Source organism: Canis lupus, chromosome 3, assembly GCF_011100685.1.
Source record: "Canis lupus familiaris isolate Mischka breed German Shepherd chromosome 3, alternate assembly UU_Cfam_GSD_1.0, whole genome shotgun sequence".
In the NCBI taxonomy this organism is placed as follows: Eukaryota; Metazoa; Chordata; class Mammalia; order Carnivora; family Canidae; genus Canis; species Canis lupus.
In genome coordinates, this window is record NC_049224.1 from 8,140,930 (window position 1) to 8,167,786 (window position 26,857).

A 26,857-nucleotide genomic window follows, 5' to 3' on the forward strand; every position below is an offset into this window, starting at 1 on the left:
GAAAAAATCAAATTTCCAGGAATTAAATCAATGTAAAGAGGCATTGGGATTAGTATAACTAGACTGGCCAATGCCTTTCTTTGTTTCTTACTAAAAAAAATTATCTATAAATGTATGTGATAGGTTATGTAGCCAGGGATACATTTGTCTTTTTCTCTTCTTCAATAAGAAAAAAGAGAAAACAATGTACACACTACAGTGTAAATTCCAGCAGAGCTGGGATGTTGCCTTTCACCACTGTGTCCTGAGAACTTAAGAGCTGTTTGCTTGTTAGACATTCAAAAGTGCTTACTAATGACAAATAGTTGTCAGAAATTACTTCTGAATCATGGAAGGAAGTTACTCTGGCTAGGTCGGGTTGGGACACTTAAGACTCAGCAGGGAGTCTCTCTTAGAAAGGGATAGATGGCCAACAGTCAGTCCCCATATCTGGTAAAGAAGCTGATGGGTTATTCACAATACCCAAGATGTGGAAACAAATAAATGTGCATCGACTGAAGAAGGGATAAAGAAAATGTGGTATAAATACATAATAGAATACTATTCAGCCTTTAAAAAAAAAAAAAAAAAAGGAAATCCTGCCATTTGTAACAACATGAATGAACCTGGAAGACATTATGCTAAGTGAAATAAGCCAGTCATAGAAGGACAAATTTTGAATGATTCCCTGTAAAGAGGTATCTAAAATAGTCAAACTCACAAAGCAGAGTGTAAAATGGCGGTTGTCAGGGGCTAAGGGAGGAGGAAATGATGAGTTGCTACTCAGTGGGTATCTAGTTTCAGTTATGCAAAATGAATAAGTTCTAGAGATCTGTGCAACACCGTGCCTATAGGTAGCAACACTATGTCACGTATGCAAATTTTCTTAAGAGGATAGATCTCATGTTAAGTGTTCTTAGCACATTAAAGAAAAACAAAAGGGCTGATGGAACTCTGTGACTTTGAGAGTTTAAGAGGAAGAACTCCTGACCTCTAGTATGGATTATAGGGAGAGAGGGAGGTGATGGTTCTGTGGCTGTAGGCATAGATAGGAGGATTAGCCCTGACCCAGGACTTGTGGGCCTATCAGCAGCTGGAAAGGTGGCTGTGTGCATGAACTAAAAATGCCCAGCACTAAAAACATGGGCACTCAAAGGCCAACTATAGCAATCTTGGGGTGTGATCTGGATTGGAGCAGCCTTGGGCCAGCTGGGGAGCAACAGCTCTTAGGACTGACATAGAAGACAATATTCTACAGTGACATTATGAGGCAGCAAGAAGCAATTACAGTGTGGACAACTCAGACTTGAATAAGGCTCCGGTACATGTGCAAACCTGCTGATTCCATGCTCCATGTTCTCCTTTTAGGATCTGGATTTTTCTGACCACTTCAGAGAAGGAAAGGAGAGGGAAGCCAATCATCAAAAGGTTGATAGCTTCCTGTTTGTCAATAAGAAAGGTAAGGACCTAAGCAGTTTAAGTAGGATAATGAAAGGTATTTGACTATATTTGTGCCATGAGTTTGGAGAAAGTATCCTATTGATTGTAAGTAAAATGAGGGGATTGTTTTATGTTCTTGAGTAGATACTACCGATATTTATTGAGGTGAGAGTAAGTAAGAGTCATTTACAGAAGAATGCCAGGTAATAAATGAAGACAGAATAATGCAATTAAAAAGTCATTATTTTTAAGAACTCCCCCCAAATTATAAATTCAGAAAAAGATCATCAATGGATACAAAAACCGTTGGGTTAAAGTTTGTTGGGGAATAGCTATACACATGGCCTTAAAAGTGTTTTCTCTCAGAAACACTTTCTAAAGGCAAAGTAGAAATGGAACATATATAATGGAGAAATTTGTTGGACATCATTTTATTTTTATTTTTATTTTTTTTAAAGATTTTATTTATTTGAGAGAGCATGTGTGATGCAGGGCTCTATCCCAGGACACTGGGATCATGACCCGGGCTGAAGGCAGACACTTAGCTAACTGAGCCACCTAGGCACCCTGGACATCATTTTATTTAAGTGATCCAGGGCATCCCAGGTTGCCCAGCGGTTTAGTGCCACCTTCAGCCCAGGGCGTGATTCTGGAGACCCAGGTTCGAGTCCCATTTCGGGCTCCCTGCATGGAGCCTGCTTTTCCTTCTGCTTGTATCTCTCCCTCTCTCTCTGCATCTCTCTGTGTCTCTCATGGATAAATAAAATCTTAAAAAAAAAATTAAGTGATCCAATGTAGCATCACCAATAATGGGGCGAACTGATATTGTGTGCCTCTCAAATATGAGGCAGTGGGAGGTAGGCATTATTGAAGTTATAAATCAATCCTGAGGAAAAAGATGAAGTTACACTGGGAGCCCTTGTGCAAGGTTATTGGCCTACGCTATTAAAAGTGTTGATGTTTTGGAAGAAAAAGAATGGCAAAAGAATTCCTTTAGATTAAAAAGACAAAAGAATTTTAAGAAACAAATGCATCATGTGAATATTAATTGGATCCTGGATCAAAAATAGAGAGCTCCAATGGGTATTTTAGGAACATTGTGGGTCCAAATGTGTATTACATATTGATGGATAGTAAGGAATTAGTGTTGAATTCTTGCACATAAAAAAAAATTCTTGCACATAACAATGGTGGTGTGATTATGTAGGCGAATGCCTAGTTTTTAGGTGATACGTGTTGAAGTATTGAGAGTAAATTTTATGATGTCCTCAACTTACTCTCAAATGGTTCAACAGAGATGAATTAGTGTGAGTGTGTGTGTGGCGCGTGCATGTGTGTGCACCTGCAGGAAAGAGAAAGCAAATATGGCAAAATGTTAATTTCTGGTAACTAAGTGAAGGGTATATGCGTGTTCAATATGATAGTCTTCAGTATTTCTACAGCTTTGAAATTTTCAGAGGACATCATAATTGTTTGTTTCAGAATGAGTAGTATTGACTGAACATCAGTAATTTATCTTTTCTAAGTAAGGCAACTATCCCTTTTATTGATTGAAAGCTACCTGTTTCTATCAACCCAAGATGAGTAAAAATGATAGTATAAAATATAGCTCTTAGGTCTCAAATCTTTGCTCTTGGTTTTTTGTATATTTTTGATTGTCATTGTTATTGTAGCAGGTCAAAATTGAACACTTCTCTTTGTATTCAGTATTGTTTGTTGGAATTTGACACTATCTTCATTTATACATTGGTACAAACAATCACTCAATGGCCCTTTTTAGTAATAATTTAAACACCACACAAATGGCCATTTCTGTAAACCTCTTTATCTAAAAAACATGGTTAAGTGATTTATAGTCTTAATGTAACATTAATGCCTATTTTTTCCTTAACCAGAATCTATCCTTATTCAACTGGCAATAGTATCTGAAGTTATCTTGGGGAAACAAAATTCTCTATAAATCATCACTGTGGTTACTATGGGATGCAACTCTGCCCTAGTTCTATGTATCACACTTTCCCTGCCTAGGGTGATTGGTTCTGAAGTTGCATAGGAATGAAATCATGCCAGTGAGTCAAGGTATTAGAACTCTTTAGAAAGGGAAGATATCACTCTGAGTTAATGCTGGTAGGATTTAAACCCAGAGCTGCTGGTTGCCACCTTTTTTTGCCACATGGGTGGAGAATGCACATTGAAGTGAAATCTTACATGGAAGAAAGACAAACTGTGGAATGAAGGGAGGCAAATTGCTGATAGCATGGGAGGCAAATTGCTGATGCTGATAGCATCTTCTGAGTCTCTGGATCTAGGTATGCTTGAGCTTTTTGGTTACGTGAATTAATAAATAATAATACTACATCTTGATAAATTAATTTTTGATCATTATTTTCATTATTATTTATCATTATTATTACTTAGTATGAATTGTTCTTAAAACTGAGTTGCAATTATGACTAAAGAAGCCTGACTAATACAATGGTATGTAATCAAATCTAGTACTTGGAATTTCAGATTTTTCTGATCTTAACCCAGTGCTCTTTTCAAACTCAATATTGGCTAAGACTGGGCTGTGCTATTGAATAACACTACCTCCTTATCTGGAAATTAATTGTAAGAACCAGTGCATTTGTGCTGTTCATCCATTTGCATGCTTACTTCAGTTCCTGGACAATACTTATTTTTAAAGACATAAACAATAATATTAGTATAATAGAGGAGATAAATAGAGCATTCTCAAATGACTGATTTATTCAGGTTATGTATCTACATGTGTAGGACAAAATGCATTTTTGCTTAGAAATGAAAAGTGTTCTCTTCTGTTGTCAAACTTGTTTTTATAAACTTGTCTATTTCATAGTCTTCCTTCATATGTCTGAACTTGAGCACTCTATTATTAAGTCTTCATTGGTAAACCCCTTCCCTATGATGGTACATTGTGTATTCAGTTTTGGAGCATAGAAAATACATGTTTCTTCTGTTGTTCCTTTAGTTTAGATATATGATTGACATCTTTGTGCTTTAGTGTTTCAAAAGTCTTAAGGCTATCAGGAGGAGTCCTTTTTATCATCATTAATATATTCCATAGAATGAATATATTCCCTTAAGTAAATAATGATGCAGGGGGATGTCTGGGTGGCTCAGCAGTTGAGCATTTGCCTTTGGCACAGGGTGTGATCCTGGGGTCCTGGGATTGAGTCCCACATCGGGCTCCCTGCAGGGAGCCTGCTTCTCCCTCTGCCTATGTCTCTGCCTCTCTCTCTGTCTCTCGTGAATAGACAAATAAAATCCTAAAAAAGAGAGAAAATAAGACTAGCATGGTGGCCTGTGGAGGACATCACTTGTATTTTGTCTTTGGGATAATCAGTATTAAGGAAACTGAAGGGAGAAGTTGGTGGTAGGTAAATTCTGGCCATGAAGATAATTTGCACCTGCAGTTTTTGTGATGTGGGTTTGAGGAAGTGGGGTCAATGACTTCTGGGCCTCTCACTCTACAGAGAGACTATATTTGAGAAGATGGTTTTGTGTGCCTAGTAATTGTTTTAAGGCTTACTCTCTATAGGACTCTATTTCCTGGAGATGGTTCATGGAACACCTGGGTCCAAATCACCAGGTGTGCTTCTTAAAAATGCAGAGATATGGGCCCCACCTAATGTAGTGAATCAGAAACTCTGGGAATGAGACCAAGAGTTAGTCCTCTTAGAATAAGTACTCACATTTGATACTTACATTCACTGAAGTCTGAGATGTATGCTATAGGCAACATCAACTTGGGCATCAACTTTGAGTTAATCCCAGACTGTAGATGACAGTCTGGGGAATAAGCCCCAAAACGTAGTCTATGACTTCCCTTGTCATTTAGCTACTTAAATACTCAATTTATATAGCATTCGAGAGAGAGTTTAAAAATGCATGGGAATTTTGAAAAAGAATATGCTGATTTAATAAACTAAGAAGCAAGCTTAGAACGAAAGATTTTATGCATATGGTAATTCAGGGCTAACTCAGTAAATGACAATGCTATTCTTTTACCTCCCAAATAATACTAATACTCTCTAGATAAATTAATGTAAAAAAAAAATCAAAGCCCAGCTGTTTGTCTTTGCCTTTTTAATGTCAATATGCCTATCTTAATTATCCAATTTAAAACATTGAATAATTGGGCAGCCCCGGTGGCGCAGCGGTTTAGCGCCGCCTGCAGCCTAGCTAGGGCATGATCCTGGAGACCCGGGATCGAGTCCCACGTCAGGCTTCCTGCATGGAGCCTGCTTCTCCTCTGTCTGTGTCTCTGCCTCTCTCTCTCTCTCTGAATAAATAAATAAATCTTTAAAAAAAAAAAAAACATTGAATAATTAAGGCACTGCAGATCTTGGTCCTAATGGTCAAATCAAGATACCTCAGACCCTATCTTCTCTCTCCAAACATCTATAAACCATAATTTGTGTGAAAATTTAGCTGTCTACTCATAGAAATTGGCAGAGTAGAATAGCCATTCTCAAAGGCAGTGGTTTTCAATTCTCGATGTGCATTAGAATTACCTAAGAAATGAAAAAGCATGACCTATGCCAATATCCTACTCGAAGTCAACAAAATCAGGATATCTGGAAGGAATGCCCATTTTTTTTCTTAAAGTCTCCAGATGATTCTGGTCTGAAGCCAGGGATGGGGTCCACTTCCTTAGGCGTTTCCCAGGCAGTGCAATCCATAAGGGTCTCAATAAGTGAAATTCAGCTAAGAACAATAGTCAGCAGAGGTCCTGCTTGCAGGCAGATGCAGTTCATTCATTTCTTGTCTAACCATCTTTAATTAAACGTTAGTAGAATAAGGGTAGTGTAGTAGGACAGGATTGTAACGCCCCTGCAGATTTTCTTTTTTTGAATCTTCATTTCTAATCATGCCATTTGTTTATATTAGGCATAAAATGCTTCATGCTATATCGAGGGACATATGTAAAAACAGACCTGCAAAATGTATTCGTCTACTCTATAGCTTTGTTGAAGACTTTAATGACATCTTGCTGCTTTCAAAAGGTACTTGGGGGCAAGTTTTTCTGGCCTTAAAATTAGAAATTCTAAATGTTTAATAGACTCATGAATTATGTAACAAAGTTTTATTTAACGAGCTGCTAGAAAGTTTAGAGCCAAATTCTCTCCCTGAGCAGGTGTAATAGGAAATACTTCTGTATTAATATTTCCATTTTTATCTTTGTTCTTCCTCTTTCTTTCTCACCTCCTCATGACTTATCATTTTTATTCATTTTATGCATCCACTAAGTCACTATAAACTGTTTAGGAACAAGATTAGGTGTAGATAACATTTTAAAAAGTAGCCAGTGGGAGCAGATGGTCAAATATTGCACCACAAAAGATGACCGTAGGGCAAGTCAACTAATTTCCTCTGTGGAAGCACACTTGAATAGCATCAAAGTCAACCTTTGGAACATGTATCTTGGTACTGGACTAATTCTCATGTTAAAATAAAAATATGTGTGATACAATGAACAGGCACATATATCTCAGAATAGTGTTGTCATTCTATATTTACATATTTACCACTGATGTATTGAAAGGGGCATAAAGGAGTGGTCAAGGCAGGAAAATGTATTTCTCATTTGAGAAGGAAGATCATAGGAATGAAAAAAGGGTGAAGTTTCCACTTGGAGGATGCCCAAAGTAAGCTTTAACAAGAAGGTGAATACATGGGAAGTGACAAATATTTCAATCAGATCATCTTTGGTATCAATTATGAGGGGACAAAAATCTAGGCTAAGTTAGATTTTTAAAAATAACATAGCTGAAAGACATCCTAATTGATACACTTTTTTGCAAAGCACTCTGTATTGTCATGATTGGTCAATTGGATCTCTACCAAGCCACATACTGAGATGCCTGAATTGCAAGTAGGCATTTTGAAGAAGGGGTTCTAGGGTCTGATTATCATACAAAGGAAAGTTATCGGTTACTAAACTGCCTAGATGGATTATGAGAAAAGGTGTTATAAAAGCAATTTGTAGTCACTGTAAGCTGAGCATTCCTATGAATACCTGGGAATCTGAATGACATTATTCTTTAAAAAGAAAACTATTAGCACTAACCTAGACTTATGGACTTTTTTGCATACATAATTTGAGACAAAGGTTTCCTCTTATCTAGGTCACCTTTTATTTTTTTATTTTTATTTTATCTTTTAAAGATTTCATTTATTCATGAGAGACACACAGAGAGAGAGAGAGAGAGAGAGAGAGAGAGAGAGAAAGGCAGAGACACAGGCAGAGGGAAAAGAAAGCTCCATGCAGGAAGCCCGATGTGGGACTTGATCCTGGGTCTCCAGGATCATGCCCTGAGCCGAAGGCAGGCGCCAAACCACTGAGCCACCCAGGGATCCCCTAGATCACCTTTTATTAAATGATTTACCTCCTGATTGATGTACAGGCAAAAAGTCTCTTTGAATTTTAAAAGAGAGCCTGGTTTACACATGTATGTAAAGTCTGATGCTGGCTTTTAATTTATATCAGCTACATCACAAAATATCATCTTCATTTTAATACAATACAACATATTTCTTTCCGTTGAAGACATTGAGTAGTTCTCACTGTACCTGTGGTCTGTGTAATTATTACAAAAGTTGTCTACAAAACCGTGCAAATATGCAAAAATTGCAAAATACACTCTGACAGCTAATGCTCTGAAAACACTTTATTACACAAATTACATTCAGGTTCTGAAAATAGTGTTCTAACAGTGTAACCATCTAAAAATAAAACATCCCAAAAACACACCAACTGAAGAGGAAAATTTTAAAAAAACAAATTTAAATAGAGACTTTTTTTTCTTTCCCTCGTCGCAATATAATGTTAGTGATTTTAAAAAAATAGAAGGAGATTTAGCAGCTTTGTCCTCACGCAGCACAAAGTTTCTCTTTACTGCCACAGGCTGAGAATGCTGACCAGGAAAGGCACCAAAGACAGACATCAGCAATGAAGTGCTATGGGGAAAATACTGTGTTCAAGCAGAGGAGGTTATTTACATATACAGAAGAGTCTCGAAAATGTAAATGAGCAAACCTTCCATCAGATTAGTAGTGTGATGGAAGAAGAGGACTGTTTCTCTAGTCTATGTTCATAGAAAGACAATGGCACTGTTATGAACTTTTAAGAAACTCCTCACCTAGAAACAGAAGCCAACTAAATCGAAACAAAGGAAATAAAATGTGTACAGTCCCACATAGACTAGTACAGTTTACAATTAAATACGCAAAACTCTAAACGTGCTAAAGGGAAAGGTATCTGGCATTCTTGGAAATTCTCATCAACCTAAATCAAAGCCCGGTTTTCAGGAGGAAGAAGCTGAGGCTGCAGGCAGGGGTGCTGAGTACTCCTCTTCTGATTCGCTTCCATCATCCTCATCTTTCTCTTGGTCACTTCCCTCTGTGCTAAGGCGGTCAAACCCTTTTCGGCTGTAGCCCTTCCGGCTTGCAAAGAAGTTTCCAAGGTTTAAGCCTCCACTGCCCTTTCCTGAAGAAAGCACACAATGACACAGGACTCAGGTAAAGTTTTGCACAAATGATTCTCTGTCTCCCTGTAAATTCTTAACTGGTAAACAAATTAGAAGTTGTGATGCCAAAGGGTAGATTTAGGGAAAAAAAAAAATAAAAGTGAGAGAGAGAGATACTTCTCCAGAGTCAGCTATGACTCCACACATTTATTTAAATAAATAAGAAAAAAAAAAAGCTCCCCGGGATTATGTGTTTCTGTAGGATTATTTCAGATTCGCTTTTCAGCTCCTGCTTTTTTTCCAGGCTCTCTGGAACTGGCATCCCTCAAGGGGCTCTTCATTTCAATGACTAGATGAAAAGGTCATCTTCACTATGACAAGTACTGACAGGCCGACCGAGTGGCAGAAAATTTACTGAAGACAAATGAAGCCAGAGAAAAGGCAGGGGAAGAGAATTAGATAATACAGAAAGGCAAAGCAGAAAAAAACCGAAACTGGGAAATCGGCTGCTAGATTGACACTTCGGTTTAGTTTATGGTTTGTATTCTGCTCTTAACGCTGCACCGCACGTGAGGGATTTCATTTTCAGAGAGAAAATAAGAAATATCTCTTTGTTCTGTAAAGGACATGAGCGTGTGTGGGCTTGGAGCCAAATGTGAAGGATTCTGGAGGGCACAGGCATACCTCTAAGTCTTCCGAGCACTCTTCCTGAACTTGCCTCAAGTTTGTGTTCAGAATCTGCTAGAGAAAGATGGCACATTTCAAAACGAGTCCCAATTACCCTCCTCAACCATGGGCTCAACTTTCAGTACAAAATCAGGAATTCAAAAATGATCAAAAACAAGGCCTGGATCTTGTCTGAATGCAGTTCTAAGGAGAAAAGGAGGCAATAGATTCTTGTGATGTATCTGAGGGCCAGAGCTGGGTTTGAGTCCTGCCCGTGTCTCTTACAGGTGGGGCAATCTCAATAATAAGTTGCTTCTCTGAGCCTCATTTAGAGAAAAGAGTGACCAGTGGCAATCCCTACCTATCTTCAAGATTTAGATGGCAGACTGCATGGGATGTGCTGAGAACAGTGCGCCTGGTACATCCGCAGTAAGTGGCCAGTAAGTATCAGTTATCTTTATTAGGACAAAATTAAACTGCCAAAAATTTGAAATCATCTGGAAGCTCTGGTTATTCATCATTTAAGAGTTTTTGTTTTGGATTTTAGTCTTTCTATTAAGAATCAATTGAGAAAGCTTTGGATTCATGTAGATCACTTCTCTTTTGTATAAGACTTGACTGAAGGACCTGAAATGCTGGATATCTTCAGTCATAAAGGTGACCCACATTCTCACCATGGTGCTGCCCATCTCCATGAAGGTCGGACTTTCTTTCTTTATTCGGGAGGCAGAACTCCCAGTGGGCTTTATTTTTTCCCCTTTGCTCTATAGCTCTCTGCACTTTCTGTCTTCCCTTGATGGCTACTCGCCTCAGGGTTATGGTCATGGAAGTGAGGCTTGGGACTCTCCCAGGGCCTCTGACCAGGAGTGGAGGCAGCATCGTGAGAAAAGCTAGCAAGCAGATGAGAGAGGAAAGGTAGGAGAGTCGGTGTGGAGAGAAATAGGCAAGAAGGGAAGGATCTAGGGAGGGCGCTGGAGGGCCAACAAACCAGACTATAAGTTCTATGAGGATATGGGACCGTCCTTAGTTGACCTCTTATCTCCTGTGCCTAGCACAGTGTCTGACGTGGAGCAGACACGAAATAGCTGCACGTGTTGAGTAAATATGGAAGGTCTTTTATGAGGTTGACTAAAAATCCTCATGCAGCGGACAAGAGCAATCCAGAACAAATGCTGAAAATGGGTGAGAGGCTGGTCTACTTTTAGAATCAAATGCATTAGAGAGAACCACATAACACTGCTATTTTCCTAAATTACACATGATTGAATAATGGTAATTTCATACAGTGTGACCTAGGTCTCTGCCTTCCCAACACCTTCCCGTAAACTCGGGGTTCTCTAACGGCGCCACGTCACATGTGCTTAACAACAAACAGGAGAGACTTTTTGACTCCCCAGCCACTCCTCCCAGCGTGGGTGGATTACCAACATTCCTGCTGCCTGCCCTCCCATCTCCCTTCTGCCCCCCCAACCCCCAACCCCATGTGTTCTTGATAACCTGTGTATTTATCACTGCACTTAAACCACCCTCTACTGTTACGTTGATATGTCATCTCTTTCATTATGTGTCACCTATTATGGAAGCTCCATTTATTCATTCAGTCATTTTCCCAACAACTATTTTATCAAATCCCAAGGGCCAGGAACTGTTACTTGTGCTGAGGATACATCAGTAAACAAGCAAACATGAAAGACTCCTGCTTTTTGAAGCTTTCCTCTAACTCCAGGTAGACAATGGCTGTGTTACCTTTTGCCCCTGCTTATTACCACAGTTCCATGCCTATAACAGGGGCTCAAAATTTCTTTTTTGAAGAGTTTACGGTATTTTTTGCAGAGCTTTATCGATTGCAGATCAAAAGCAAACCAGCTAGAAAAATTCCCTTTCACAACTTATTAAATGGAATCCTCTGTTTTATATTTCTGTGTCCTTTTTTGTGTCAGGGCTTTGCCATGGGCACTGAATCCCTGCCATGGCCGCCTTGGCCTGAAACAGAATCAGATGCTATTTCTTGATCAAATGCTGCCTCCCACCCTGGCCCATGGATTCCTTCCCAGACGCAGCTGTGGACTCTTGCCTTAGGACCTGGGGACTCAGCCAAGAGACTGCTCCTGAGAGGTGAGAGTCACGGGTCAGATTATTTCTTCTTTTATGTGAATGTCTTGAAAGGAACTCAGCTCCTGGGTCCTATACAATTATGATTTGATAAAATACTGACTCCATTACTGTACCCTGCCTTGCCTGCTAAAGGAAGGCTGATGGCTTCACAAAAAGTTGTGACTATTTAAACACTACCCAATGATCTATTATAGAAATAGTTGCTTTCCTGAGAAAGTTGAGGTTTAAGACAAGTATCCTCTCCGACTTATGACTTGTATTACTTTATCACCAATGATTGTTCCTCAGAATGATGGGTGGTATTAACTGAGCACATACTATGTGGCAGCTACTGTGATAAATGCTTTATGTTTATTATTTCGTTTAATTCTCACACAACCTTGTGAGTATTTTATGCCCAACTCTATAAATGAGGAAACTGTGTCTTGGGGAGATTAAGTAACTTGCCCAAGGTCATGTAGCTAAGAGCTGAGCCAGGACTAGGAGGGGAAAATATAGCTCCCAAATAACTGACCCAAGTATTTTGACGAGTGAGCTGGTTTCTAACATCAAGGATCTCCTCCTTCCTGACCTAGTTTATACTGCCTACTTATCTATACCGTTTTGTATGGAGATATTAACTGGGCTTATGCCAATTGATAAAAGGCAGTATTAAAGGTTATATTTTTTAATGTAACTATCCAAATTTCTGAGGCTTCATATATCTTTTTCCACTGTGATACTAATTATAGACAATATATGGAACATACACAGTAACACCAAAAAAAGGCAGAGAGCACTTAAAAAAAAAAAAAAAACACTGAAAAAAATCACGACAAGACTTTGAGGATAATCAGGCCAAACACTCTTTCAAAGGTAGGTTCCAAGTTCAAGGGGCTCATTTTACTTGCCTCCAAAGGCCTTTGATTTTTTCCACCGAATATATAAGGCAATGGCCAGCAGGACAACCACCGGGATAACCAGAAGGGTTGTAATGAGAACAATGGGCACTCCCAAGCCCGGCTCTTTGATCAGTTTCTGTTTCTCTTGCATCTTCTGCAACTCTGTGGAGGCGGGTTTGTTCTCCATTTTGGTTTCAACAACTGCCTCGGATTCTTCAGGGAAAAAAGAGTTCACAATATTCAACTGACTCAACGACTCCAAAACCACCCCACCCACCCCTACCCAGGCAAATCAACAACCGCTCATGAAGAACTTGTTGAGTTTCAGTGCATGTGGGGTTCACATTTCAATATCTGGATCTACCAAGCTACAGTTACTGTTGTGATTAATTATTTCCATCCAGTGGTTTCGTATCTTTACATTGGTTTTCTTTGACTCTGCCCTTTATTCCCTCTTGAGCTATAGTTCTGCAAAAAATATATAGCCTCCTCCTGCATTTTTTTTTTCAAAGTTAAAATACCCAGGCAGCATGGTACAGGGCAAAGGAACTGGTGTGCGTACTGGCATCAAATGAATCTGGGCTAAAATCCCAGTTCTCTTATAGAACTAGCTGTATAACTTTGGGCAAGTTACTTAAATGATCTGGGCCTTAAGAACCTCATCTTTAGAACTGTGATGGTAAAAATAAACATCTCCTTCATAAAATTGTTGAGTGTAAATGTTTATTATACAGAAGGTGCTAAGTATGTTTTGAATATTTAGGTTTTTTTTTTTTAATATTTAGTTTTTGAATCCTGTTAACGTTCAATGGTACATCACATGCATAGTTGCACGCATTAATTCCGGTATTACAAACTGGGAAAAGAACTGCGTTCTTTTCAGGTTCTTTTTATACAGTTCCCAGTAAGCCATTAAGTGTACGTGGATGTGCACTGTATATCATTTTGTTGTTGATGAAAACAGCTTATAGAACAGTTCTCTGATATTGACTGGTATTGGGTAGATATTAGCCCTCAAGTGGCATTTTGCGAACCGAGATAATGAAACCATATAAGCTGCTTCAGGGATCTTAATAACTACAGACTTGAAAATGAAGTTGGGCCTTGAGACATTCTTGCCCTCCAGAAGCACATATGTGTACGTGTACAAAAACCCTAGTGTGCAAAGGCTACAAGTTGCAATCAAATGCTTGCCAAAAGGCTCACAAGGTTTCTAGAACTTCAGTTTCTTGGTGTACTCTCCTGCCCCCTAATACAGAGTGAATCATATGGCCTCAGGGAAACTTTGACCAAATGGCAGGAATAGGTGGTCTAACACAATCAGGAAAATCTCTGGTTAATATGCATGGGCACAGCTTAGTGGCTTGCTGGACATTTCTCCAAGGAAGCATTTCTCAAATTACTTAAGATACTATAAACACAAATTGTGATGCACACAAATGGCAGGTCCCAGCTTTTTGCTTCCATGTTCTGAGCCAGCTTCCTTCGTGGTCTCAGTCATATCTCCTGAGCACTTGTGTTGTTTCAGGCAGTGTGCTCACTTGATCATTACACCAAGCCTATGAGTAGGCACTATTAGTATCACCATTTTACAGATGACCTCATAGTCCTCATTTCCTTCCCTGTACTATGGTTAAGGCCATCATTCCTCTTCTCTGTCCACTGGAGTGGTTCTTCAAACTTCAGGAGAGAAGGAAAGGGATTGGTTGATAGATATAGATGGTTCAAATTTAACCTGTCTACATCTGTTTCCAAGAGGAATGTATGATTCTTACTTTTCCTGCCCACTGTCCTGTCTTTTTCTTCATTACTGTGGAAGAGATATGTAAATTGTTCTGTTTTATTTAAGCTCCTTCTATATTTAAGTAGGAAAATAACAATACATAAGGATAGAATCAAAAATAGACCCAAAAAAACCCACCCAAAAATTAAAAAAAAAAAAAAAATAGACCAAAAATGTGGATTGGTAGACAAGAACTTGTTGCCATAAGGAAGGATTTGTTTCTATTTGAAGTGACTATAACCGGGGTAATTACACAGCATTTTCTGTCATTTAGTGGGTTTACCTACACCAAAGACAATGGCTGTACCAGCTCGTATCTTGTTTCCTTTATTTTTTTTTTTAAATCTTTATTTATTTATGATAGTCACAGAGAGAGAAAAAGAGAGAGGCAGAGACATAGGCAGAGGGAGAAGCAGGCTCCATGCACCGGGAGCCCGACGTGGGACTCGATCCCGGGCCTCCAGGATCGTGCCCTGGGCCAAAGGCAGGCGCCAAACCGCTGCGCCACCCAGGCAAGATCCCCTCTTGTTTCCTTTATAAGGCAGAGCTAGGATTGGGCTCCAGTAAAAGGAAACAAGAACTTGGAAGTAGGTAGCCAACCAACAGAATCAGTTTAGCCTTCAGAGAGTGTGCTGAGAACAAGGTAATCAACTCGCCAAGGTACATACACGCACGGCACTTTAGAAATCCCTGAATTCCATACCCCTTCTGGGACTGTGAGTGTCATCTACTAAAAAAATACGTGAACATTCTCACTTCTGGACCTCACTGAAGTATGCTTAGATTTTAAAAGATACTCTACATTTTAAAGAAACAGGATACAAAATTTAAATTTCTCAGTCTAAAAAAAAGGAATATTGTTGTTCCTTCTGAGGAAACTTTGTAAGTGGAGGAAACAGTTATGATTTAAGACTCTAGGAATTTCATTCAAAAGCATTAATAATTCAGGGACGCCTGGGTGGCTCAATGGTTTAGCGCTGCCTTTGGCCCCAGGGTGTGATCCTGGAGACTCAGGATCGAGTCCCACATCGGGCCCCCTGCGTGGAGCCTGCTTCTGTCTCTGCCTCTCTCTCTCTCTCTGTTTCTAATGAATAAATAAATAAAATCTTAAAAAAAAAAAACCCAAAGCATTAATAATTCAAATTCTGCCACTTTTACTCTGAATTCTTTAATTTGGATCATCCCTGATAAAGGAGCGGTGAAGAAGTTCTAACATCGGGTAGAAGCTGGGTCTTCTGGAAGATAGAGGGCACCTCATAGAGTGTTTTCCATCATGTAAGGTGCCAGATGTATTCCATTTAAAACAAAAATGTCTTCAAACAAGCTCATCTGGTATCCCTACAGATACTTGGAAATAAATATAATTAGCACCGATGAGATTTTTCTTTTCTCTTTTCTTTTTCTTCTTCCTTCTTTTCCTTTCCTTTCTTCTTTCTTCCTTCCTTCCCTTTCTTCTTTCTTCCTTTCTTTCTTCTTTTCCTTTCCTTTCCTTCCTCCCTCCCCCCTTCCTTCCTTTCTTTTTAATGCAATGTGCTGCCCCTATAACGTGTTGTTCTCTATAGGGCCTAAGATGCTAACTGTGCTGGAGAGTTTTTCTTTTATTGAGACTGGTTTACCATCACCATCTTTTATTTTGGGGAGGGAGAGTTGAAGGCTATGATTCTGGTGGGACACCAGCATACCTGTTTTGTGCTTAGCGACTTTATTGGAAAATCCCTTTCCTAAGTTTCTTATCATCACAAATTCTCTTATCCCTGCAACTCCCTGTGAACACAACACTGGTTCCAAAGCGCGGCTCTTACTCATCAGTTATAGGACCATTCACAGTGGGGGCAAGTATCATCAGAGGTTACTCAAAGTTGGAAATTTATAAGGTTGCTAAATCTGGGGTGTTTCTTCTTCTCTTTTGTAAGAAGTGGTGTAAATCAAGCTTCCAGATTTTGATAAAAGACAAACTTTTGGAGATTCAGCATGATTTATATTCCCTTTCTGTAGTAAGAAAATACTCTTTGAAAAAAAGGAAGATTTAAGAGAGTCCTAGGGGTTCAAAGTGGACTAGGAGAGACTTCATTTGCATTTGGCTATTCCTATTAACATGGGACTGTCATGACAAGATATTTCATAACATTTACTATCCTACCACAAGGGTGGGAGGTTTTCTGACCAAATGCAGTCAGTGATGTGCGCTGAGGAAAGAGGAAATGGCCTGGGGAGAGCACTTTTCATCCTTCATTGGCCATTGGCCAGGCAAGAAGAGATCAGTGTGCTTGAGCTGCTCTCAATGAGCCAAGCAGTATAATCTGGATTTTTTTTTTTTTTTTGGTGGGATTTATTTAAACAGAAATGGTCTGAGGCCACTTCGAAATCCCAAAGATTTCAGAATAAACTAGAACCATCCCCAACCTGTATCTCTTGGAAGAATTTATGATAAATGGATTGGTGGTATTCCTTTCTCTTCAGTAGTACAGGAAGAGTGGTTAAGAGCACAGGCTTTGGTGCCAGACAGCTGTGGCTTAACACTTGGCTCAACCACTTTCTATCTTAGTAGTAATTCTGATACTCAATTTCCTCATATGTAAAATGGGGGATAATAGCAATTATCACACGGTTGGTGTAAGGATTTGTTAACTCAGTCATTTTTGTACAGCTCATTGTTTGTGCTCCATAAATGAAAGCCATTACTACTAACAATATCTTTAGAGCAAACAACTTACCAATAGTTCTGTATGTAACAATCATAGAAAAATAAAGGATCAGGAACTCTTCAATAGGGCTGTGGCATGAATGCCACTCAGTAGAGTCACCTGGGTTGAATCTCTACAAATGTCAAACAATTGCTATTTACTTATTGTATAATATTATCTTACCCCTTCCAACCTTGAGCCGGCTATATTCTCTTATCTGCCTACATAAAATCCCTAAACTCCCTCTTGGTTCTTGCTTCTTTGCATCTCTTTCCACCTGCTTTCATGAAAAAGGAAAACAAGTAAGCCTAGGGTTAGGTCTGAATATCTAGGTGAATCATTTGTAAAGTACTAGTAACAGAATCACTTTGCTACTTAAACATTAGGAGCGCCTTTAGTCAGTTCTTGATTTCACATGACCACGTCAAAACCCTGCCGATAGCAGAACATGTACACGTATACACTGGTCCTAAGGAAGGGAGAAAATAATTCGACTGGGATTCCTAATAAAACCAGTGGTTGTTTACTACTAGCTAAATTCCATTTCCCATTCCCAACTGTTCTATACTAGAGCTATACTTACTTGTATATATGCACATACATGCACACATGTGTGCGCGCATACACACTCACTCTCTCTCTCTCTCTCTCTCTCTCTCTCTCCTTATAGGTTGTAAGTGTTCTGAAGTCAGACACAGTTTCATTCCCCCTAAGCCTGTTAGAGTACCTTATCCTTAGATAGCCCTCGGTCTATGCTGGCAGTGAATGGTGCTAAGATTGGAGCTTAGCGAGCAGCTCATCTTTTCAGGCCCCTATCATAGTAACTCACTCATTTAGACTAGAGCCCATTAAGGAAGGCCTTTTCCAATATACTGGAGGGTATTTTTCTGCTTGCCTGACGTTAACGTACTTCTAAAAGTGACTGACGTTTTTTTCTCCCTGAATGTCTTTGGCCCACTTGTACAGAATCACTTTCTAGCACCTGAAATCGGTGAGTTTGAGCTCATTATTACCACTCCATTTATCAGAGAAAACAGTGGCAACATACAGGTTTAAAGGCTCCGTACACAGTAGAAGTTATGGATAATTTACCAGATTATATTATGTTTTTAGTCTGATCATTTTTTAAGTGAAATCAAGAGCCATGAAAGAATTCAGCACAAATAGCCTTGGGTTTCAGAGTCAGAAGAGACCAACCTTTGATTTCCTGGACCTCGATGCCAGCCTTTTTAACTGATCGATGTTCTATTTCTGTAACATAGCACAGCAAAGGAAAAAGAAAGTCAGAATCTCTGAAAAAAACCTGAAAACTTAATTTTGGCATTACTTCTGCTCAGTAGAAAATATTTCCTTAATTCATCACATGCATTATCATATTACAAAAGAGTTTAAGAGGGGATTCCTGGGTGGCTCAGTGGTTTAGTGCCTGCCTTTGGCCCAGGGCATGATCCTGGAGTCCTGAGATCGAGTCCTGCATCGGGCTCCCGGCATGGAGCCTGCTTCTCCCTCTGCCTGTGTCTCTCTCTCTCTCTCTCTATCATGAATAAATAAATAAAATCTTAAAAAAAAAAAAAAGAGTTTAAGACAAATCACTAATTAGGTGCCAGGCCCATGAATCCTGGATAAAAATCTCCTAGCAAAAGCTGAAATATTTCTAAACTCTCCCTGTTTAAAATGAGATCTTCCTTCTGGAGTTCATAATAGTTTATTATTCCTGAAATATCAAGTGGTTCTGTTTTCATGTGGACATCTAGACTGATTGCTAAATCTTCCATGTTTGGTCATCAGTCTTCTGGCTGACATAAATAGATTTGACTAGTTAAATACTAGAATGCAAATACTTAAGACATCTGCGTAGCTTCCAATGGCAATCTTGACTGTTCCGAAAGTACTATTTTTGAGATTTATTATTTGGTTTCATTCTGGACTGTACCCAGAGGGTTTTTCTCTTTCAAAGCTGAACACTATGTTGCAGCACTTCTCAACCAAGGGATGTGTCAAAACCACTTGGGAAGCCTTTCCAGAAGACACATATTATTACCCTTCTTCAGTCTATAGATCATGAGTAGGATCTGGCCATGTGTGTTATAAAAGCCCTCTCCAGAGGACTTGGATATACATCTCTGTTGAGTACAGACCACTAGGGTGGTATTAAGATCCTTAGACCAGAATCTTAATGAGTTTAAGCATTATTGCTACCTACAAAATGAAGATGCTGTCTAGATTTCTGAGATCTTTTCTAGCTTGAGAAGTATTTATTCATTTTTTCTTATGCTGAAAAGCCTGGGTTTAGTCTTGAAATTGGGAATTATCCACTCTTCTCCTTACTTTCCTGTCTGCCCATACCCTCTGGTTCCTGTTTGAGGAGACAGGTTGTGAGAAAGCTATACTTGCCAGGGGAATGGGAAGCTATTGCTGAAGTAGAACAGGCCATGCACACCTCTGTGCAATCACCCTTACCTGAGTCCTTACTACAAAATAGCAAAAGTTACTCAAAGGACAATTCTGAAGATTGCAGTTACCAAATTTACTTGGGCTCAAAGATCTGTATGGTATCTGATTAAAGTTTTTGGACCCCTGATTTTACTTTTCTTTGTTATGACTTACATTTTTTTCCCTGTTATAATTGTTATTTATCTTCATCAATTCAAATTCCCTTATTATTTCTCTATCTAAAACTGCCTGTTGCAGCTCCTGATGCCTCACATTTACCATCTTCAATTCCTTTGCTTAACTCCTATCTTCTCCTATGGTTTGGACCCTGCCATATTTTAAGAGCACCTCTGGACTTTGGGTTTTGTGACCTACTAAGCATTTATTACTGTTGAATTTAGAAAGCTTATGTTTTTTAGTATGATAGCAGAGGCTGGGTTAGTATGCTTTTCACGAATTAGAAATAATGTTGGAAATTACAATTAGAAAATCCCCACACTAGCTGGCTTGGTCCCAATAGAGAAGCTCTTCTGTCCCCAGACATACTTTTGAGTTACATGAAATAATAGTTTGGTATTTTGAACAAAGATGAAGTCTAAAGGGAAAACGCAGAGTGCTTCCTGCTTGGGATAATATGTGTCTGACACCAGTACTGGCATGCCTTGATGCTCAGCAGTACTGAGAGCTAAAGAGCCACATGGGGAGTGATACCAATGTGGAAGCCAGTCAGCCCCTCTGCTTTGCCAAAGCCATCATCTCCCTCTGGAACTAAGCGGGAATTAACACTGGCTTTCAATGTAACAGACATTACTCCAGGCATCAAGAATTTCCTGTGGAGTATCTGTGGAAACAAGGGGATAACTGCCAGGAAAAAAAAAAAAAATGTTTCTCTCTACTTTTTAAAAATTAATTTAATCCCTGAAATGAAACCAAACAGGTCTTTTAACAACTACGAATTATACTTTGATTTCCCACTCCTATCAATAAAAAGAGAAGGAAATGCAAATATTTTGTCACATGCTTTTAAGCAATAAAACTGAGGGACAGTACAGACAGTAATACTGTGAAAACCATACTTTCGGTCAAGGCAAACTTCCATACGGTGTTGGTGTGAGCATCCCCGACATACACAGTCCCATCTTCAGATGCAGCGATGTCGTGAGGCATGTCAAAGTGCTGCCAAAATAAGAAGCACACATGAGGGTGGTGAGCCTATACCTGAATTCTTCATGAGAGAGCAGAAAAACAAAGCAAAGCACACAATAAGCCTGTTAATCAAACCAAACAAACTATAACTCTGTCACAGCAGCTCTAGGCCAAGAAGAGGTATTCACACATTCACTGGCACCAACTCTAGCGTTCATAATTTGATGTGATGGAAAATGCAAAGGGACCTTCAGCACTGACTTCTAAGTCTTTATTTATTTATTTTAAAAAGATTTTATTTATTTGAGAGAGAGCGCGAACAAGAGAGAGAGCATGAGTGGGGTGAGGGGCACAGGGAGCAGCAGACTCCCTGCTGAGCAGGGAGCCCGAGGCAGGCGCTTGGTCCCAGGACCCCAGGATCATGACCCTGAGCTGAAGGCAGACACTTAACCGACTGAGCCACCCAGGTGCCCCACCTTCAAGTCTTTTAAAAGTGAATGTTTATAAGATTTAGTTTTTCAGTTTTGTATACTGGCGTTTATCTACCTATGTATTTATGTTTTTGCCTTCATGTTTTTTTTTCTTTTAATCACTATCACATTGCCCGTTTTAACCTATGTAAGCAAAAAAGGCTCAGTATTACTTTTTGTTATTATTCCCATCAAGCTGTTACGTGTTTCCTGAAAAACTAATTATATATTTCTGATGAGAAGAGTCGGGGCATTCAGACTATTTCTGAAGGGCCCACAAGGAGATGGGCAGCCGTTGTGGGCTTTGGTGACTATGAGGCCCAGGGTCTGCAGCATTTTCAGTCAGCATAAGGAAACAAACTGAGCACCAAGTACTTCCTGGGCTTTCTCGCCTACTTCAGATATGCAGTGTTTTGATGTCTTTCTTCATGACATATTTTTTTAAAATTTTTTATTTATTTATGATAGTCACACAGAGAGAGAAAGAGGCAGAGACACAGGCAGAGGGAGAAGCAGGCTCCATGCAGGGAGCCCGACGTGGGATCCGATCCCGGGTCTCCAGGATCGCGCCCTGGGCCAAAGGCAGGCGCCAAACCGCTGCGCCACCCAGGGATCCCTCTTCATGACATATTTCCATTCCCAATCACCACCATCTCAGTCATGAGGACACAAGAGATAAGGGAGCACTTTCTGTGACTTTCTCAAGGTCACCAGACTAGTTCCTGCAAGAGAAGCTTAAAATGTCATGCTGCTGCCATTTCTTTTCTGGCTACTGAAGCTTTCAAATGTGCCACATGTCCTCCAGTTGGCAGGACATGGATGATTTCTTTCACCTTTGAGGATAGTAGGCCTGAGTATACAGTTCTCAAAAATATGACCAGTGCGTACGAACAGGACCAGATCCCGACTCTGGTCTTGTCAGACCACATCTGCCCACTTCAGTTTGCTTGAGGACAGAGCGCACTAATGAGTCGGGACAGACCACACGCTGTTGGAGATAACTGCGCTACTTTGAAAATCATCAACAGTTTGTCACACTGAGAAGAAAAATGAGACAGCCATGCCAAGGAGGCTCATTCCTTTGTACTTTCAAATGAGCTGCGACAAATGTGCATGAGAAGAACAGAAAGCCAGAAATCAAAATGTTGCCTCGTTGGAATCTCACAAGCCAGTCAATTCAATGTTCATCCTTATTTTGGGTTCAACCAATAGGTGGCAGCAGACTTGCAAATTCTAGGCAGATCCTCCCCTGTACCAAAAACCTGTTCTTAGGAACTGCTTTGTAAAATTGGTGGTTGTAAAGTGCTTCATATTTTCTGATAGGAAACATAGTACAATAGAACAAAGGTAAGGGGCGGAGGAAGTGTGTGAACTACTCTTTGGCTAAGGATTTTCCTTTAAATAAATCGGAGTATGTGGTCAATTCAAGTCTACAGTCACAATAAACCTCTGTCTGTGGTTCTCAAACTGATCCAGGGAGCCAAGGGTTCTGCTGGAAATATTCTGTGGCTGTTAGGGGGCTCCGAGGGAGGACAGTGGATAGGACTTAGGGACCTCTGTTTCTGCTGTAGTCAGAAGCATTCAACTGTAATCTTTCTAATGAACTTTTTTACTGCTTTGTGTCATTTGAAACAGAAAATCACATTGTAAACTTTAGGATTAAGCTTGAGGATTTCAGAGTTGAATGGATTTAAAGATCTTCCATCCAAGCTTTGTAAACTCTTCTGGGGTTTCTTCTCTCTTCTCTTTCTTCTCCCTGACAAAGTAAAACTGACAAGAATGACGGCATCCCCCTTGGGGCATCTGGTGACCCAGCCCATGGCAACCTGCTCTCAAAATCTTCTATTTTGTCTTAAAAATGCATAAGGGATTTGCGTTCTCTGTAACGTAATTATGTTAGCTTTAACATAATTCTAATTATGTTAGCTTTAACACCAAATAATGTTTAAACTTGACATTAAGTTTTAAAAACAGTTCTCTAAGAAGTTGTACCAAGTTATGCTGTAGTTTATACCAACGTGCAACCTCAGGGGATTAAAAGGTAAGACACATTTTAGGGTCTAAAGACTTGTGTATAAGGTCGAGCTGTGCTATTTACTCTGTAGCTTTGGATACATAATTTTGCTTATGTGAAACTTTGACCTCAAATATTGTCAAATATTGTAAATTTTAATCTCCACTGTTAAGGTTGGAGAAGCAACATAAATCTGGGCTCACTGGTTGGAGAAGCAACATAAATCTGGGCTCACTTTTTTTTTTTTTTCTTTTCTTTTTGAGATGGAGTGGCAGGGATCATTCCTTTCCAAACAAGCTGCCTTGCAAAAGTAAGAAGGCAAAAAAATGCCAGCCTGCAGGGTGTGCATGCAAGCAGATGTTAGGGACCATAGTCTTTCCTGTGACTATGGGGAGACAAAAGTGGGAGGTGACTATGAATCTTTTGCCCTCATACCTCTGTGATACCATTTGATAGAACCATCCTCCTTATTGTCCTACTGTCTTAGCCTCCCTGCACAGACATAAAAAGGGAGCTCATACATTCAGGTATAAACTTTCCTAAAGAACATAATAGAAAAGGGAGAACTGAAGTGCACACGGAAGTAAGTGGTGGGTGGGCAGGCACAAACAGAGGTGCAGACACAGCATGGAATACTTGACTTTTGTTTTGAAGGAAGAATCTCTTCTTTTGTAGGAGTCGATACACCATGTGATTTCCTTCACCCCAATTAAATCTCTGTGCTGAGAAGGTAACCAAACAGCCGTTCTGAGATTCACAAACGGATTTTAGCTCACTGAGTCAACACAGAACACATTTCTGCATTTGGCGTAATATCAAGTCTTGTTTATTGAAAGGAAAAGCACATATCACCTTGGAGTTAGACTCCAAGTTTGCTGTACTGACTGACAAATTGTGACTTATTCATCGCTGAGTGCTGAGGGCTAGTGTTCAGGCACAATGCTTTCTGAGGTTTTCATTCATGGCTGTTCATATTTTTATGAGAATAAGGCTCATTTAGAATTTAGCTTCTCGTGTAGCACATCGCTTTGGTTTCTAGATGCATATTTGAATGAAAAGTTAACGTCCTCGTTGACACAGTGTATCACCGTTAAGAGAAAAATCAAGGCAAACAGCATGCCAGGACAAAGCAAAGACCCGAAAGGAAGTTAAGTCTCTCGCTTTATTAATAGGTATGAGGGAGTAAACTTAAAGGGGCACAACAATGAAGATCAGAGAATCAGTAAGGATCTGAAACACTACTGAAGTAAAATATATGTTCTCAATGTGATGAATTTCATTCAGCAGGGGTACTATGATTAGATACTTGATTCCTCATTGCTTTTTCAGGTGATACAGTGTGAAAAAGTCCTATTTGTTGTGTATGAATAGAAACTCAAAAAAAAAAAAAGGAATTTGTATTGCAATCTTTGGTTCAGATTCAGTTGGGTTCAGTTCAGATACTCTAACTTTTGCTGAAATTCCATTTGAGGGAGAGGCTGTGCAGGCTACATACACCTTGACCCAATTCACCGTCATATCCTTAGTGTCTATCTAGCATGGTGCCGGGCACAGAGTAGATACTTAAGAAATCTCTCTAGAATGAATTCTGACAAATCCCAGACTAGCTGTCAGTATTCTAAAGACAGATGTCTCAAATTCTGAGGCATTTTAAAGATTTTTTTTTTTAATTTAGCAGATTTGGTATTTTAAAGAATATTGTAAGAGTCATGAATATGGAGATACAGTTTGTCCCGGGCTTCATTCTAGTTACATTTTGATTCAAGTAAAGCCAATATATCTTTACATGTTTTGAAAAATAACTCTTATTTGCAGCATATTAGCAGGCTGAATTTTCTAAAATGATCTGCCACAAGCACATTTAGGCAGCGTATGCAAACGTTCTCATCACTCTGGCAATCATATTGCACAGAAAGTACACTGAAGAGACAGCGGGCAATGGGCACACCAAACTAGTCAGTGCTTTGTAAAAAGCACTATTAGAATAAGCACCAGTAATCCATTTACGAAGTCAAAACTAGCCTTTAGTCTCTGTCCTAAACCAACCCTTCAGGACTTGAATAAATTCCAGAAAGTGATACTTTCAAGTCTTGTTGCTCAATGCAGTAACAAGCATACAAAAAGCAAACGGGATTTCTGTTGCATCCGAGAGAACTACAAAAGTACAATTTAACATATTGTGGTACCTTCTCTTCTTGGATGTTGGTATTCCAACTCCAGTGAATTTCACCCTGCTCTGGTGTGCAAAGTCTACTAAGAACCTTAGAAATGCAGACACTGTTACTTAGCATCTGAAGAAACTGGTCTAAGAACGGGCAAGGGTATTTATTCTACATAAAACATAGTTACAGGAAGCTCCTACCAACCTAGCTAAGAAAGTTATCACATTTCCTTACAGCTTTAAAAAGTTATCCAAGTACAAATTGAATGCCAAGATTCATATTTTAGTTCATTCCCATAACCACTGATACATAGGCAATGTGTGTGAATACCTTGCGCACTGGCTTGAAGACATCTATGATTTCCCCACTGGAAAAGTTCATCACAAATCCCTGGACGGGTTCTTGGTCCCCAAAGTAAGGCTTCCCATTCACCGCGAAGAGCAAACCTGTGATGATACATCCAGTTAATCTTTCTATAAAATATGGAGAAGACTGGCCTTCAAATATATGCATGTATATTACACAATTAACTTCAGGTGGTTGGCCTAATCCTTACAATCGAAAACAAAAGTAAAAAATAAAACACTAAGCAAATCTATCTTGAGAAATAGGAACGGGGCAAACAGGTTTGGTAAGGCACAAACCCCCTTATAATAAGAAAACCAGGAGCTGCAAGGCCTTTTCTACCTAGGAAGCCTGTAAAATCAGAAATGCGCAGGTAGTGATATCGATACAGATGATACAGGTTTAGGAACAGATACAGATACAGAGACACATGGATATCACAGACACCCTAGTGAGTCAATCATTGTGGGACAGCAGATTGTTTAAAAAATAAGTGCTATGCTATCGACATGAGGAGAATCAGAGAAAAATACACAAAGGCAGGAAGTGAAGTTACTGTAGAAACAGAATCATCTGATTTCAGATAACTGAAGTTTGAAACTGTGAGATGCATACTTCAGATATTCAAAGACCTATTTTTTCCTAATTAAAACAATCAGACCATTAATATTGATTCTGTGAATAGTTTTTGTAGCAAAATTTTATTTCTTAATATAGTAGTGCTTATACAAAATAATAGAAACTGTGATGTGTGGGGTTAAATAAACACTTCGGATGATTGAACATTATGTCTTAAAGACTTAAAACACAATAAAATAAACATCAAACTGAACTGCCATCGAAGATCTTTTAATTTTTCTCTTCAGTATTTCAAGAAAAGGTTCTTTAGCATAACATACTAAGAAAAAAAAATCAGCATTGTCTGCATCAATTACTATTGTGCAAGATTGTAGAGAGAAGCCCAATTTGTGTAATACACTTTGTCTTTGCTTAGATTCTGTTTTTAACCAGATTTTCTCTCATCTTCTCTCTTAATGTTTTTCTCCTCATATTTATTTTTATTCACTTATGAACTTGACCACCCTCTTTATTAAATGAATGGTCTTGACAAGCTTATTCTGTAAGTATGAAGTAAAAACCAACAAGAGAATTTCTTTCTCACTGACATTAATGAGAGTCTTTCATTACTTTATAACCTATTCCTTGTGGAAGCCAAACTTGCTCCTTATCTGGTCACCTGAGTCCTTTA

General features: G+C 39.2%; 1 protein-coding gene across 11 annotated transcripts in view; it reads right to left on the minus strand.

Moving 5' to 3' along the window:
* Positions 1-7,897: 7,897 nt before the first annotated feature.
* The window catches only part of PAM (peptidylglycine alpha-amidating monooxygenase), a 150,348-nt gene continuing 131,388 nt past the window's right edge, over positions 7,898-26,857 (minus strand). For 2 of the 11 annotated variants that reach the window (XM_038532237.1, XM_038532231.1), the window contains 5 exons: positions 25,594-25,709; positions 20,548-20,647; positions 18,236-18,289; positions 9,594-9,647; positions 8,748-8,929 (listed from right to left, as the gene is read on the minus strand). In XM_038532237.1, coding sequence (XP_038388165.1) covers positions 8,748-8,929; positions 9,594-9,647; positions 18,236-18,289; positions 20,548-20,647; positions 25,594-25,709 — 506 coding nt within the window. Of the gene's footprint in view, positions 8,930-9,593; positions 9,651-12,580; positions 12,785-18,235; positions 18,290-20,547; positions 20,648-25,593; positions 25,710-26,857 lie in introns of all 11 variants that reach the window. The other 9 variants (XM_038532236.1, XM_038532230.1, XM_038532228.1 and 6 more) reach the window with 8 other exon arrangements.